The following is a 16,735-nucleotide window of genomic DNA, read 5'->3' as shown; positions in this document are numbered from 1 at the left end:
ATTTCAAATTAACCATAGGAAAATTGCGAGATTCTCGGGGTACTTTTGAAAAAAATAGCTCCGTGAAATCCGCAAAGCAAGATCGGCTTTTGACGAAAATAATACTTTGAAAACGCCGAAAGTGCCGACAAACATTCATGGAGGCCACGTGAAGTTTTGGACTCTGGGAAAGAAAAAGAGAATATGGGGATCCGAAAAGATATTGGGATCCTGAAAAAACTGTAGCCATATTTCCTCCTATAGATATTGCCTTTGCAAAACTTGATTGGAGCAACTGCGTTTCAACTTAACTTCCTTCATTTTCTGAAACTTTAGTGTTCTTAAGGCTTTCTTCGAAACCTTCTTAAAAATGGCTTCCTCTTCTTCCTGCCCAAATTATTTCAACTTAAATGATACTCCCACAACAACCAGTGACGCCCAAGTTTGGCGTCCATCCTTTGTATCCAAAAATCGTCATCTCACAGTTAATGATTCTGTGATGATGAATGATGCTACTGCTATCATAGTAGCTAGGAATTTCATTACTCCAATGGATGAAATGTTGTTGACAGGGAGATCAGAGGAAGAGGCTATTGATGACTCAATGGCTTTTAGCATTCAGAGTGCTGCTTCTGTTTCTAACATGGCTGATCGTTTGCGTGCCAGAGCAAACGAGGTTGAGAAGTTAACAACTGAAAATTCGTCTCTCCAAAGAATGCTTCATGAGTCTCAACAGGAGGTTGAGAAACTTAAAGGAGAGAATAATGCCTTGTTGAAACTGGTGAGTTCGTACTCTGTTGATACACTGAGAAGGCTAGACATGCTGCAGGTCTCCAATGAAAGAATTTTGGGAGACCACGAGAGGTTCATGGCTAAGCTTAAGAGGCGTCGTCCTCTTCCTTCAGAGGCTTCTGATAAGGTCATAATTTCAAACGTTTGCATGCCTTCTTTGCTTAGTAATTTTGTTTAGTTTCTCTTTATTTTGAGTTTCTTACCTATGTTTGTGTGTTTTATAGGTTAGGACAGCAAGGGGATCACATTTGATACAATTCATGCATGTTAAGGGTTGATTGGCACAAGAGGAATATGAGCTTAATGACAGAACCAATTTGGGCCACACTCCTTGTCAGTCCAAATTCGTGGGTCATCTTGCAGGCCTCATTTCAGCAACCTACACTGCTTGGATGAGGAGACATGCTTCACAGAAGTTGTTCCAATGGGTGTCTAGTATAACATATCCAAATTTCAGCCCAATTAATGATAGCTAGAGTCCTTGGCCTGTCAAACACTGAACCATGCTCTAGGAGGATTTTAATATGTAGCTGCCAGCTGGTGAGCCTTGTGCTCCACACCTCCCTTGAGCCATGTGCCTCACTTCATCATTGTTTGACTTTAGACCTGACATGTTGAGCAAATTAGGGAGGCATTTCAGCTGTGGAAGTCAAAAAGGAGCAAAACATGGCATGCTTAATTATGGATCTTGTCTGCACAAATCAATGACCATTTTCCAGGAATTCTGGTAGGCTACACATGGGAGACAAATCAGTATGGGAAGTCAAAAAGATGAACAAAAGTCAAGCTTTCCATAAAGAAACCAAGAAAAGTCCACCAAAGCATTTATTGGGCAGCTGGAAAAGTTGGCATTTATTGGGCAGCTTAGGCAATTGGGAGCAGCTAAGAGAGGTGTGTTTCACCAGCCAAAGGGGAGCACGAAATTGCACTCTATAAATAGAGAGTTACACACTCATTCAAAGAGAGAGGGTAGACACACACATTCATTTCATCCATTACTCTCATACACACATTCAGATTCACCACAAAGAGAGAAGAGAGCTTGGAGCTGTCCTGGGAACTTCCTTGCTGCCATCATCTAGTTCTTCTCCTCTCTTTATCCTATCTATGTATTTCTTATTTTCTGTATTCATAGTTATGTCTAACTAATCCATTTAGTTAGGGCTTAGGATGAAGCCCTAGTCATGAATATTCAATGTTATGGATGATTTTATGGTTAATTGATTTCCTTGCTTTTATTATCAAGTTGTTAACCTCCAGTTTATTATGTGCTTGATGTATGTTTTCTTGGAGTAGCTAACTAGGATTTTATGCATCTAGCACAGGTTGGGAAGGGGTTTAGATTCACCAATTCTACTCTTCTTTCACAAGCAACATATGAATGGCCTAAGAATCATTCAAGGGGTTAATAACCATGGGTTGACTAGGACAGATACCATGTTCTAGGACTTGTGTGATTATCATATTCTCAAGGAGCTTAATGACTCTTGTATGCTTTAGTCTAAGTAGATACCATGCTTAGGTTGCATATTAGAGATCACGTGCTGTGTAGATACCATGCACAATCACATGCCTTAGGAGAATGATGCATCCTGCACCTAGATACCATAGGCTTGTATGCGATAATCTATTGTTGATGAAGCTTGAGTCAATTTCTGTGCATTCATAACTTGGATAGGAAGACTAGTGGCAGATTCCAAGGCTCTAACACCTCTCCATCATTGTTTTACAACTTGTTCATTGCTGCTAGTGTTTACTTTCGAGCCCTTTCATTTCACTTTCTTCTTTTCATTTGAACAACAAAACCCCCCATCTTGAGTGCGTGTGTGGTGCTAGGATTCTGTCCTAGACCTTGAGTAATTAGCAAGAGGCATTGTTGAATTCGACCATGCCTTTAGCTAGTTAGTCAGTTTCTTTGTTCTATGTTTTTCTAGCATTATAAGTAATTTAACTTGGAACCAAGTTACCATTCTCCGTGGGATCGACCTCGTATTTACATAAGCTATACTATAAATGGTTCGTGCACTTGCGAGAATTAAAGTTGTTGTTTTTAATAACTCATTTTAGTTGTTAACAATAGGCTCAACAGCTTCCAGAACATGATGTATTTTTATAGATTTTACAGGGCCTGCACCTTCATTGCAGGTGGAAAAAATCTATCTGTTGTATGTTCCTGTTATAATAATTGCGCACATTCTTAAACTTGCACCTGTGGTTTTTACGTCTTTTCAAAATGACGGTTTGGAACCTTGTGCCTTATAGGTTCAAATAACCACATCGACTCTCCTAAATTTCATATTTCAACGTATGGAACTTTTGGCCTGCGCTAAACACAAACTCAGAATTTATTTGCCCTTTTCAAATGGACATGAAATATGAATTGAGTAAAAGCCATGATAATATCACAATATAGTAGTGAAGAGCATTAACTACTATATACCCACAACCTCAAGTTCGGGATTTCTCATTTATTTGAATCCATGTGCTTCCGGCCCAGATATAACAAAATATGTGGGAAGCCTCAATTCATCATTTGAGGTTTATACTGATATTATCCATTTCACGGTGTATTCTTAACAACCGGAATTCACAAAATATATTTCTTCCTTGAGGTGTCGATTATAACAGAATCGAACTTTATTAAATTCATCATTCTCTTATGTCAAAGAAATATGTGGTATACCACAATTTGCAATAATACCTCAAGGATTTTCCATTTAACTGTTGGAACTTTAGGTTCTCAATACTTTTAGATTTTGAACTTCAGGCCAAAATCACATATTCTCATGGTATGGACATTCAATCCCCTTAGATTTTGAACTTCGGACCAAAATCACATATTCTCATGGTATGGACATTTTTACAATTTTCTGTACATATTTCTGGACTTCAAGCCCTTACATAATTGTCCATGTTTTGAGGAACTTCTGGCATCTCATTTAATTGCTTATCCATGAGTTTAAGGAACTGCAGGTTCCCTTTTGAATATAGTGACGATTTACCCAAAATGGTTAATATTTATGCATACGTCACTATTCATGTATACGGTACTATTCATCAAGTCATGAATACGTATCTATTCATGTGTACAGTACATTTGCCAGTACAGTTATTATTCATGTGTACGGCACTTTTAACCAATACCGTACTGTTACATCATCAAGCAACTCTAGGTCCTTATTTACATGTCAAGGATCAAGGATCCTCAAGTCCGATCACATGTTTACAAATATAGTACTGGAGAGACTGCCAGCTCTCATATCAATATCATCATCAAGGATCTTCAAGTCCTGATGTAGTTGTATGATGAGGATCAAGAAACTTCTGGTTCTGATCTGTATCCTTGTAAAAAAACTCATCATACCACACAATTAATCCATAAAATAAATTGCTTGTAAATTAAATTATTGGTAAATGAATTGCTTGTATGGACGATAAACCCGCACCATACGTTAAATAAAAGTAAATGTGCGGTAAAGTAAATTCATAAAGTATGAGGGTTAATTCCTCATCATACTTTAAGTAAAAGTAAATGTGCAGTAAAGTAAATTCATAAAGTATGAGGGTTAATTCCTCATCATACTTTAAGTAAAAGTAAATGTGCGATAAAATAAATTACTTGCTATATGGACCTTAATTCCGCACCATATCTTAAATAAAATTAAATGTGCGGTAAAGTAAATTCATAAAGTATGAGGGTTAATTCCTCATCATACTTTAAGTAAAAGTAAATTTGCGATAAAGTAAACGTGCTTGTATGGGCACTAATTCTGCTCCATACATTTAAATAAAAGTAAAGGCGTGGACGATAAACCCGCACCGCACTTTTAAATAAATACTGTTGTATGGGTAATAAACCTACACCATACAGTAAATAAAATAAATGTGCAGTAAAATAAATTTCATAAAGTATGAGGGTTAATTCCACATCATACTTTAAGTAAAAGTAAATTTGCGATAAAGTAAACGTGCTTGTATGGGTAATAAACCTACACCATACAGTAAATAAAATAAATATGGGGTTAAAACCACCACCGAATAAAATAAGAAAAATGTTAGTATTAGTAACGGTCTCCCACTGATAATATGTTTAGTATTACCAAGGGTCCATTTTTGTTAGTGGTTAGTAATAGAAAAGTGAATAGATATAGCATATTATATTACCATCAACTTTTCATATATATATATATACAATGGTTAGTAGTATAAATAATAGTGCAGCACAAAAATTATACCTGAGAGCTTCTCGTGCTGATAACGTGTTGTAAAATAACTGGGATATGTGCAAATATTGAGCTGCACGTAAAGTAGATGAGACACAGTATTTAACGAGGTTCGGCTATGCCTACGTCCCCGGAGAGCAGCAGTAATAACTTTTCCACTATGTAAAATAATAGGGCTACAACTTTAGTGTTTACAATAAGTATGGCTCACTCAATTTTCTCTCTTGGAGAATTTATCTCTTGCTCTCTTTCCTCTCAACTCACTCACCCTCTTTCTTCCTTCTCTTCCTTTCTTTCTTTCCTCACTCATTCTTCTCTTCATTTTGGTGTGTCTTACAAGTGAATGAGCAAGCCTATTTATAGGCAAAGTAAAAGGCTTCTAATGGAGACATAATGATTTCTCCCCAACATTATAATTTCATCTTTTGACTAATCATTCCACTTCTAACACCATCATTTCTTCTTTTGACTACCATACTCAACACCATCATTTTTCTTCCATCATTTCTCTTTATGTGGGCTTCACCAATATTATTTACAACAACAACATAATTATCATGACTTGTTGGCCAAATTTTTTAAGACAATGACACCTTACGAGCTCAAGTATATGTTGAAGTTGTCATTATTTGGGAACAACTTTTAAGATTTCTATGTTGCTTTGCGATGATTTGTTACGTATCATATTTGTATTCTCAACATTCGCTATAGTAGTGGCCTTTATAGGTTTTACCCGGATTTTTAATGAATTTTTATTATAGATTCAAATATATTTGCATAGACTTTAGTTACTTTTTCTTCCCAACACTATTCTCTGTATATGAGGATGCGTTGGAATCAAAGTTTGTCTTTGCCCAACTGTGCTTAATCATGAAGAAGGAAAAGCACTTCAATTCTGGCCTGGTAGTGTTTTTATTCATGTGAATAGATTCTATTTTAGCTTCTTTTTGCGACGATAGTTAACTCTTAAGTGTATGCTTTCAATTTAGGTTTCTTTGTTTTCACCTCCATTGTAGTGTTATCTATAATGTTTCTCTGTTTTCCATTATAAAATGAATGGTTGATTTAATATAGGCACTCTTATATCGAAAAGAAGCTCTTATAATATCTTCATGGCCACTTTCTTCCTGGTTCTCCTTTATTGGCTCCACATCCAAGTCTAGCTGGCACTTTTAGATCTCTTGTATCTTTTCCTTGTAGTCAGTCAGTCAATGTTCTTTGTGGTTCTTAACGAACAGTACCAAATAAGAAAAAATCATGGAAGAAGAAGGAAAACTAACAAGAAAATTGAAAAAGCCTATTTTTGGAGGGTGGTTCATTTTGTGTAGAGAGAAAAAAACACGTTGTATAAAATCTTTGCCGTAGAGGTTGGACTTATGTTGGCCTTTATTATTTATATCTAAACTCTAAAAGTTCTCCAAACTCCAACACTCAATTAAATCCTTCCAAATCTATTTCATTTTAAAAACAGGTAAATTTGATGGGTGTATTCAATTGAGATTTTAAAAGACTATTTAGGAATAAAAAAAGTCTAGTGAATTTAACCAGAATATAATGACTTATAGGATTTTATTTATGGATTTATATAATTAAGATTTTTTACTTAAGGATTTATAAGATTTCTATAATATGATTTATAAGATTTGAAAGGACCACATGGATTTTTTCTGGGTTCGACATAAGATTTTTTTAGAAGAAATTAAAAGCTATTATTTCATTGTTTGTATGTCTTTCTCAATACAAAAATAAGTAAGAAATAATATTATTTCATCAACTTCGGAACTCTTGCTGCCCCGTCCCAGCATCCCACGCTTAGCATATAGGTTTGCCAATTGCACATGGGTAGAACCACACTCTGGCTCCAATTGCACAAGTTTGCCACTCTATCTGTAGCCTCAATGCCAATCCACACACTTCCATGAACCTTACAGGAAGAAAGGTTGTGAGGTAAGGCTGTTCTGGGCATATATACCTTGCAATCATTGTAAGATCTCACATCAACCAACGGAAAGGGAGTGATGTGCCTTATATGTGCACACCCGCATCCATCTAGCACAAGGCCTTTTGGGAGCTAACTGGCTTCGGAGTCGTAGGAACTCCGAAGTTAAGCGAGTTGGGGGCGAGAGCAATCTCAGAATGGGTGACCCACTGGGAAGTTGCTCGTGAGCTCCCAGAAACAAAATCGTGCGGGCAGAGAGGGGGGCCCAAAGCGGACAATATCGTGCTACGGCGGAGCCGATCCTGGGATGTGACAATTTGGTATCAGAGCCACTCTGCCGTGTGGTGCGAGTGTGCCGACGAGGACGTCGGGCCCTTAAGGGTGGTGGATTGTAAGATCCCACATCAACCAACGGAGAGGAGGTGATGTGCCTTATATGAGAATCAAAAGATGAAGAGATTAGAAGTTATAGGTGCCCAGGCCGCATTCTTTATATTGAATAATTGGTCGGACGGTAACATATTAAAAACTAGTACCACCTTCAGGACTCGATGTTTGTGAAATGTTCTTTATATTGAGAATCAAGGGATTTGGATAACATCTTACAAACTTGTGGTCGGTTTTATTTTGTATATAAAATCCAATTAGCTCTCCACGACACCACATTTCTCACAGGCATTTCATCAAACGCCCTATAGGCAGTCTGTAACTCACTGCTTCTACTATAAAACTTACCAAAGATCTTCCAATATACACATTGGCAACAAACCCACTTCTTATTTCTGTGCATGACGGAAATCAACAGAGCTAGAATCAAACATGTCATCAAACAAAGTTGAGATTTTTATTGGTGAATTATAGAATCAGAGGGAAAAAAAAACAGAAAAACTCTCTATGTGCCCCTCCATGTCTTCTATCTCGTCGGTCCATAGCCCCACAGCCCCACCACAAAAAAATCAGAGAACAAAGTTGAGATTTTTATTGGTGAATTGGGGGGTTGAAGGTGATGGAGAATTCACAAGAGTTTATTATGCAACAGAGAGGGAGATGGGGATGGAAGGAAGGTCGTTGTTTACACCCAACAGCAAGTAGCTCTAGGTATTGGTGGTTTGGTCGTCAGGGCCAGTGCACAACTGCTTGGGTGGAGGCCAAGGTGATGAAGGAATGAATAAAAAAAGTCCCACGTGAAAATCTGATGGGTTAAGATGGGATTCGAGATTGGGGTTTGGTATTTATACCTCTCACTAAAAAATCTCACATATTCCGTATTTTAAAAAATCCTTCAAAATTAGCAAGTTTTTGAATACCATAAGACTTTTTCTTACTTGTTTAAAGTCTTGATTGAATACCACCAGATTTGGTAACCCTTTTTAAAAACTCCTAATAGTCTTAATGGAATACCACAAGACTTTTTAGTTATTTAAAAGACTTAATTGAATATCACAAGACTTATTTATCCAAAAATAGTCTTTTAAAATCCCAATTGAATACACCCCCTTATTTGGATTTTTTCCAAGTTCTAATTAAGGGCCAATTTGGCATTGCTGTGCTGTAAAAATAATTACTATCAGATTTACTGTGAGAGAAATCAATTGTGAGAGAAAGCAGTTTGACATTTGGTAAACTTTTTGTTAAAAGTGTTATTGATACTGATTCCCGCATAATCATTAAATCCAGTGGCTCTTCGAAACTGATTTCTGCATAATCAGAAAATGAAAGCACCTCATTAGCTGCTTTCCTTTATGGCTTTCCCTTACAATAATATTTAACAATAAGTGATTTCATCATAGTTTACCAAACGGGCTGGGCTTCCCAATTTTTTTTAAAAATCACTTATTACTCCAAATAAACAATGTCAAACTAGCACTAAATACACCTACATTTATATGGACATTTTAAAAATTCAAACTGAATTGAATACACCCGAATTTTTAAAGTCCGTTAAAATATTATTGAATGCTAATTCAATACGCCCCGAATGTTTTAGATTACTTAAAAATTCTGATTGGAAGGTTTAGAATCCAACTCATCTGAATACAGCTGAACTTTCCTTCAGAATCATTGAAATCTGAATTGAAGAAGCCCCTTCTCTTCCTAATACAAAATATTAGTAGAAAAGAAAACAAGACAGGAAAATAGCAACACCGACTCATTTCTCCTCCACGAGGACGAGGGCGCGGACGACGACGACCATCCGCAGGAGCTTCCCAAACATGATTTTAAACAAAGAGAACACTCTTCTTCTCTATAGCTCCTTCAGACTCAGTAGCCTCTCGTCAGTTCTTCAAAACTAGAAACACAGTGAAAGAGAAAGAGGGAAGATGGATATAGAGTTTGAGGCGAGGGTGAAACCTCTGGAATACAAAGTGAAGGCAATGTCACGTGAGTCGCCGTCCCAGAAGGCGGGTCACGTGCTGGACGCCGACCTCCGCTCCCACTGGTCCACCGCTACCAACACCAAGGAGTGGATTCTTCTCGAGCTCAACGTACCTCCTCTCCCTCCCTCCCTTTCTACTCTAACCCTAACTCTAATCCAGCCTATTTTATGATTCACTTAATTTTGATTTAGTTTAAAGTTTGTCTTCTGGGTTTGGTAGGAACCTTGCTTGTTATCGCACATACGAATTTACAACAAGTCTGTGCTCGAATGGGAAATTTCAGTTGGCTTACGCTACAAGGTTAGTCAACTGCTTTTTTGTTTGTTTGTTTTTGTTTTGAGTATGGGAAATTTCATTTCTTTGTCTAACTCGACTCATGAAAGTTGTTTGCTTTGAATCCACTTTAGCATCTGTGGTATCTTAACATGATTGATTGTATATGATTTAAGGGTAATGCGAACTGCTGATATAGCTTCAAGCTTCAGTTCTGCATGTTTTAGATGAATTTTCTACCAAGTTGTTTGCTCTGGGGCTTTTACTTTATTTTGTTTTTGAACAGCCAGAGACATTTGTAAAAGTTCGCCCATGTTGTGAAGCACCGCGACGCGACATGATCTATCCCATGAACTATACTCCCTGTCACTACGTGCGAATATCTTGTTTGAGGGGAAATCCCATAGCTATTTTCTTCATACAGGTATGATATGGGAATTATATCTGCGACATTATTGATTTGATCTGCCTTAGCATATGAAATATGAATAAATCCATATGTGCTTGCTTGCGATAAATTTCATTTATCATGCTCTGAATTTTTGCCCCCCATGCCACCCCATTTGTCCTTTTGTTATAGCTACCTCTCCAATGAAATAAGAAGTCCATTCCCAATCGTTTGAAACTCCTAACTTTTCTGCAGTTTTGAATATATATTCATGTATATAGATATATAAATATATTATTTCTCTTCAATTATGTCCTGCCTAATAACGATCCCATCATGTGATTAATGAATCACATCTGGTCTCAGATTTATTGGCACTAAGGTTTCTTATATTTCTACCATTTCAGCTTATCGGGGTTTCAGTGACGGGCCTGGAACCAGAGTTTCAACCAGTTGTTAACCACTTGTTGCCATCCATTATATCTCACAAACAAGATGCCCTTGATTTGCATCTTCAGGTGGATCCAATTGTGCTATCTATAATGTTTATTGTGTACCCTGTTTTTGTATTTTTATATCTATCTGCCTTCTGATGCCTACTAGTTTGTAGTTGCTTAAAGACATGACAAGTTGGTTGCTTGTGTTCCTTCCCCAACTTGAGGTATATTCATTTGTCTCAGATTAGTATATAATTTCTTTTCTTTCTGCTTTAGTCCCCTATTTTTCATTGTCTCTTACCCTTATCTGATTTTCTTCTATTTTCTATTACACTGATGGCATTTTCTATGCACCCCTTTCTTGCAAACAGTGCAGGCAGACCTTAACAGCTTCTTGGATGCTGCTGAACCTAATTTACGTTTTCTTGCTATGCTTGCCGGTCCTTTTTATCCCATACAATCTTGGGAATGAAAGGTATGTACCAGCTTAATATCTTTCATGCATGCTATCCCCCAAATCCAGCTTGCAATGGTCTTTGCTCGCATGTTGTTACAGATGATGTATATACTTTATCTTCATGCCTTTGCAACTCAATTGCTTAATTTTTGTGAGCACAAAGTGATTATTTAGAGTATTCTATGGTAAAGAATTTCTTATATGCTTGCTATCTAGAGTATCCCTTTTCGTAATTTAATGATAACTACGGAAATATTCTGGAGTGCCTTGGTTTTATTCTATTTTGAGCTTATAAGAGTTGAATGTTTGACTTTTGGAATGAGAATTGATTTGTAGAACAAATTTTTTTCAGTTTCAAACCTTACAATCCTGTTTGTATTATCTGTTACTGCTCCTTTATCATGTTTTATGGAATATATACATCTACCTTGATTTCCTCTTTCACCTTGATGCAAAATCGAGGTGACAGAGGGTGTTAAAAGGTCCTTAAAGGAAAAATAATTGATGACACGTTTGAGGGTTGGTTGTAGGTAGTAGGGTTTTAAGTGGCAATCTGTGCAAAGGTTATTTTAGACAGATGTGCAGGGATATTTTTATTTTTGGGGGTCAAATATGCAGGGATTATATGGGAAAGAAGTGTAGGAAGTTTAGACCCTTTAGGGTAAAGATATCAACTGATGTAATTAGAAGATTGTTGTTTGGAGGTTTGACTGGTAATCAAAGGAATTTTGTTGGGTGCTGTTATTGTACTAAAATCAAGTCTGGTACTAGTAGTTCAAGCTCTTTTGATTGGTTAGTTTTGGTTGATAAAGTGAATTAAAGGATTGGAGTTTGTTAATTGCGCGAAGTCTTGGCTTTGAAGGTCAGACACTGATTTGAAAGAGTTTCCTGAAAAAGCGCATATTGGCATCTTTTCGAATATGTTGTGCATATATTAGTTCGGCAGGCTAAATGCTACTCTAGCATTACCCGAATGGGGGTCTTTGGCAGGTTAAATGCCAATCTAGCTTTATGAGATTGGGGCCTGCCTTCTGCTTGGTCCATTAGTTCATGTGGGGGTCATAAACCTTATCCTGTATTTAACTTAACTCTAAAAATGAGCTAAAATCATTGGAAATTCATTTATTTCTTTCAAGCCCAAGAATTACAGGCCAGTGTTAAGGTGCAATAACGAAGCACTTTCTCCTTTTTCCTGTTCCAGTGTTTAGTATAGCATGTTCCCATCAAATAATTGATTTCCGGTGGTTCAACAATCGAAGTCCTTACTAATTAAGTCATCTAAAAGCTGCTTTAAACATTTTGCACATCAGATGTCTATATGACAACGATCATTTTTGGGAATGACACATTTGAAACATTTTGTTAAGTTTGCTGTTAGCCGTAAATTTGACTTTGTTCTATAATTTTTGGCGTTTCAGTCATCATTGCTCATGTAGATCTCTCATCTTTTTGCACTCTCTTACACATTTAGGTCACTCAGCTATGCCAATGTACTTACTATAATGTTGTCTTGTATTGATACTGCAGGACAGCTGCAAAGTCTTTAGGCAATATCTCAGACTCTGAAGTTTCTTAACATAGTCAGCTGTCATCAGCCTTAACCGTGTCTTCTAACTTTGAGGTCTCTTTTGTGCTATATATATTTTTTTCTTCATCATTGTCTTATTTTCTTTTTGCCTTGGACTTCACATGCATAACTTTATTCCAATGTTCCCCTCTGTGGACTGTAGAACGGTGTCCTGTAGAGAGGATTGATATTAAATGAACTTTTCATTATTTATGGTCTTAGATGATTTATAGCTTGCTCCTTTTATTGTATGCAGCCACGAAGATCACACGGCACTTCACCTTTCATCCTGTCAACATCCAGTTCTATAGTATTCTGTGCAGATGCAATTTTTGTGCTGTTGAGAAAGGCATATAAAGATTCTGATTTAGGAATTGTTTGCAGAATGGTAATTAATGGGTCTCCTCACTTTTTCCTTTTGATGGTCGTTTGGCATGGTTTTAATTTTACTACATGATTGGACACTTTTATGCTTTTGATCTCAGGCTGCTAGAGTTCTACATAAGCTTATAGAGCCTGTGGCACATGAAGTATCAACACCTCCTGGTGAAGTGACATATGGAGATGAAGCAGTAAAATCAGAAATAATTAATCCGGCTCCTTTAGTTGATTACTCGAACTCGTTTGGAGAAGAGTTCCAGTTGCCTGATGATCACTGGGCTCAAGCTATCTTAGCATCTTGGATATAGGAGCAGTGGAGGAAGGGATTTTACATGTTCTTTATGCTTGTGCGTCACAGGTTGATTACAGCAATAGCGATATTAAACTCAATAAGCATCCTCTGCTATTCTGATGTCTGTTTTTTGTTCGCTGCTATTCTGATCTATCCACTTACAATTTAACCTGTGATGTTTCTCAGCCTCAGCTCTGCAGCAAATTAGCAGATAGGACTTCTGACTTCTGGTCTGCGTTACCGCTAATTCAAGCATTACTGCCAGGTTGATTGTCCCACCTGATCGCTCTTCCTGGTAATTGTCATGTCATATAGATGTCCTAATAATTTGAAGTTCCACACTCAATTCTTAAAAGTTTTGGAAACCAGAATTCTGTCTTTCTGGTTAAACCCTAATATGTGCCTTCTGAAATGTTGCTTTGCAATAAGTAGTTTTATACTTAATCAGACAATAATACAGGCATATATATATATATATATATATATATGTGTGTGTTTATTTTTTAATGTTTTCTTCTTGGTCTGAAGTGGTAATTATTTTCTACTTTGGTTTTTATGTTTAAGCTTAGGTTCGTTGACCAATTGACTTGGTCTAGTTTGTTTCCACTTCTTCTGGGGAACTCTTTTTTTCTTTGTTTGCTTTCAAAGATTAAGTTTTCCAGTATTGCGCATAATGGTTTTCTAATACTTTTTTTGCAGTAAATTCGAAATATGGATTTCGTTGATCTGATTTCTGAATTTTACTGAGAATTCTGGGGTGATTTCTGGTTGATCAATTTGTTTCACATGTTCTTCTTTGGGTTTTATAGCCGTCCATCTGACATTGTTGAGGATAGTTTCTCTCAATGGAAACAACCAATTGTTCAACAAGCCCTCTCCCAGGTTATGCTTAATGTTAATGAAAATTGGCTTGGTAAATTTGATATTGTATTTTGACCAGTAGATCATATTATTCTGATCATGGTGTTATTACTGCAGATTGTAGCAACATCATGTTCATCATTATACCGTCCACTTCTACATGCTTGTGCTGGCTATTTATCATCATATTCACCATCGCATGTTAGTGACTTTGCTTATTATTATTAGCCTGCTTAGAATTCTATCCTCGCCTATTCATCTCTATTTCTAATACTTTTTTATAAATTTTTTATATGTGAGAATGAGAGAAACATTCTTTGCATTTAAGAATATGACCAATTGGATGAAAAATAATATTCTGTTGATCTAGAAAAGGATGACATTGGTTGGTTCAAGGCGTATAAATGGAAATAAGTTTTGTTTGCTTGTGAGAATGTTTGATATTTTTCGTGGATACTTATACTTATAGCAGTATATATTCCATAAATATAACTTCTAATAAGCACAAACCCATACCCTATTGCTAGAAGCTTTATTTTTCGAGAAATATATTGTTCTCACTTGGGAACAAACTGTGTTTACCTGTTTTGTCTTGCAGGCTAAGGCTGCGTGTGTTTTGATTGATCTCTGTTGTGGCGTGCTTGCTAGCACCTTGGCTAAGTCAAGTGATTGCAAAGGTTTATCTGAGTCTGATTTCTTTTGCTGTAACTTTCTTATAGTGTGGTTTAGTTCTCCCGTGTGGTTACACTTCTATTCGAACTTCTTTTTGGTTTGAACACAGGTTGATCTGGCTGTAGAGCTTCTAGAGGTTCTTTTGGGTGTAATTCAGGTATGCTTTTCAATTATTTGAACAAAAAATATTAATGTTATAATGCTATTATGTTTCATCTCAGATTGTCAAAGGTAAGGAAGATAGATTGAGCCATATATGCATAAGATCAAACTTTGATGAAGTGACAACTGGGTCAGCTGTTAAAGTTTCTTGTTTTCGCACATGAGATATTTTTGGGTTCAAATAAATAATAAAACTTTATCGAGGATAGAGTACTAGGTTTACATGAACTTTGAATGTTATGCATTTTCTGACAGCTAGCTTTTGTTTTCATTATGTAAAAACTCTGTCTTTGCTCTTGTTTTAGGGTGCTTGCCACTCCCTGCTTCGTGCTCGTTCTGCCTTAAAATTCATTGTTCTGGCTCTCTCTGGTCACATGGATGATATGCTAGGAAAGTATAAGGTACTGCATTCTGTTTGGTTTTCTTGTCATCATGATTGGTAATTTAAAAGTTTATCTGCTCCATTGTTTTGGTATATATTTTAGTGTCTTGGATAGCCAGAGGGCTCAAATGTTTCTGTTTGGATAGTTAGAGTGTTAGTTTTTTGTAATGTCATTGTCAATTATCCCCTTTGGTATTCTTGAGATTTATAACCGCTACGTAAGCTTACTTTTATTTATTGAGTTAAAAGAATCTTTCTATAATGGCTATGTTTCTTTTTCTTTTTTTTTTTTAAAAAAAAAGGGAACTTATTTTTTTGTGTGCTTTTTTCTGTTTTCAGGAAGTTAAGCGTAGGATACCCTTTCTTGTGGAGATGCTAGAGCCTTTCCTTGATCCGGCTGTAGGAAGATTGAAGGGAATATAATAGCCTTTGGAGATCTGTCTTCTGCACATCCAGAAAAGCAGGAAGAGAATTGTGTTATTGCCGTCAGTGTAATTCGCACAGCAGTGCAGAAACCATCAGTTCTTCCTTCACTGGAATCTGAATGGAGGCGTGGATCAGTTGCTCCTAGGTAATACATGCCTGTCTTAAGGAAAATTTATAATAACTAGTTTTAAACGGGAGTGGGGGATATTAGTATAAAAAATTGATTATAATTGCTATTTTGACTTGTTGGCTTTGCCTGCTCAACTCTTACTTTATTCAAATTCATGTTGTTCAAATGTATATGAAATTCCATATGGCTCTGAAGAAAAGATGAATAATCTTCGATTTATTGTTATCACAGTTCACAATGCATGAATAATCTTCTGTTTACTCTTACCACATTTCACAGTTCACAATGCACAAGTGAATGTTATCCTGTTGTTTCCCGCATACCGCTTAATTTACAAAGGCACAAATATTGGTATTAATTAAACGATTAATTTCTATTTCTCGTTATCTTGGCTTTAGAACAAGAATCATGGAAGTTAGCCTAAGTAGATGAAAGGAACTACTGTGGACGAAGAACCTTTCTTTAAGACTGCAATAGCACATGAGCATTTTAGCTTGTTTCTATAACATTGATAACCGTAAGAACAATTGGGCTCTTGTTATTGTGGTTATCATCGTTATAGAAACAAGCTAAAATGTCGGCGCGGTTTGAATTTACAATGATCTTCTTCTTTTAATTGATAAATTCCTTTATTAGTAGAAGATGTGGCAATTCTTGATCGATCAGTGGTCTCACTTGGATTGGGGACAGTTCATTGATGAGCTTTTTCAGCAATTTCATCCAAAAATTCTAGGGCATCATCAGGGTCTTTTTGCATAAAATTTCCATTACGCATAGACTCAACAATGTTATAGAGATATAGCTAGCAAGACGCCAGTTTTCAAAGCCATGGTGTGGGCACAAATTCAAAAGCTCTTTAAAATTTTCCCAAGTTTGATATAAAGTTTCATTTTCCTTTTGAGAGAAATTGGAGATATTTTTCTTAAGAGCAATTGTATTGTGATTAGGAAAATATTTGTTAAAAAATGCTTGGGTGATCTCTGCCCAAGAACCTAT

The 16,735-nt window shown here is 36.4% G+C and overlaps 1 protein-coding gene across 9 annotated transcripts; it reads left to right on the top strand.

The window, feature by feature from the left end:
• Positions 8,983–16,005, top strand: LOC109946987. 9 transcript variants are annotated; one of them, XM_020556130.1, is made up of 11 exons: positions 8,983–9,419; positions 9,531–9,611; positions 9,871–10,008; positions 10,380–10,490; positions 10,583–10,633; positions 10,781–10,884; positions 12,394–12,487; positions 12,690–12,821; positions 12,919–13,172; positions 13,293–13,401; positions 13,916–14,078. In XM_020556130.1, exons 1-7 carry the CDS (start codon positions 9,255–9,257, stop codon positions 12,440–12,442), a joined length of 699 nt encoding a protein of 232 aa, XP_020411719.1. In that variant the 5' UTR covers positions 8,983–9,254; the 3' UTR covers positions 12,443–12,487; positions 12,690–12,821; positions 12,919–13,172; positions 13,293–13,401; positions 13,916–14,078. The 9 variants fall into 9 exon arrangements, 3 of the variants coding, with proteins under 3 accessions (XP_020411719.1, XP_020411721.1, XP_020411720.1); XM_020556132.1 differs by lacking the exon at positions 13,916–14,078 and adding an exon at positions 13,806–13,909 and having other exon boundaries at positions 13,293–13,371; XM_020556131.1 differs by lacking the exon at positions 13,916–14,078 and adding an exon at positions 13,806–13,909.

The sequence above is a fragment of the Prunus persica genome, chromosome G2 (assembly GCF_000346465.2).
Source record: "Prunus persica cultivar Lovell chromosome G2, Prunus_persica_NCBIv2, whole genome shotgun sequence".
In the NCBI taxonomy this organism is placed as follows: domain Eukaryota; kingdom Viridiplantae; phylum Streptophyta; class Magnoliopsida; order Rosales; family Rosaceae; genus Prunus; species Prunus persica.
Note: the sequence above shows the minus strand (reverse complement) of the source record. Positions and strands in the feature narration are given on the sequence as shown.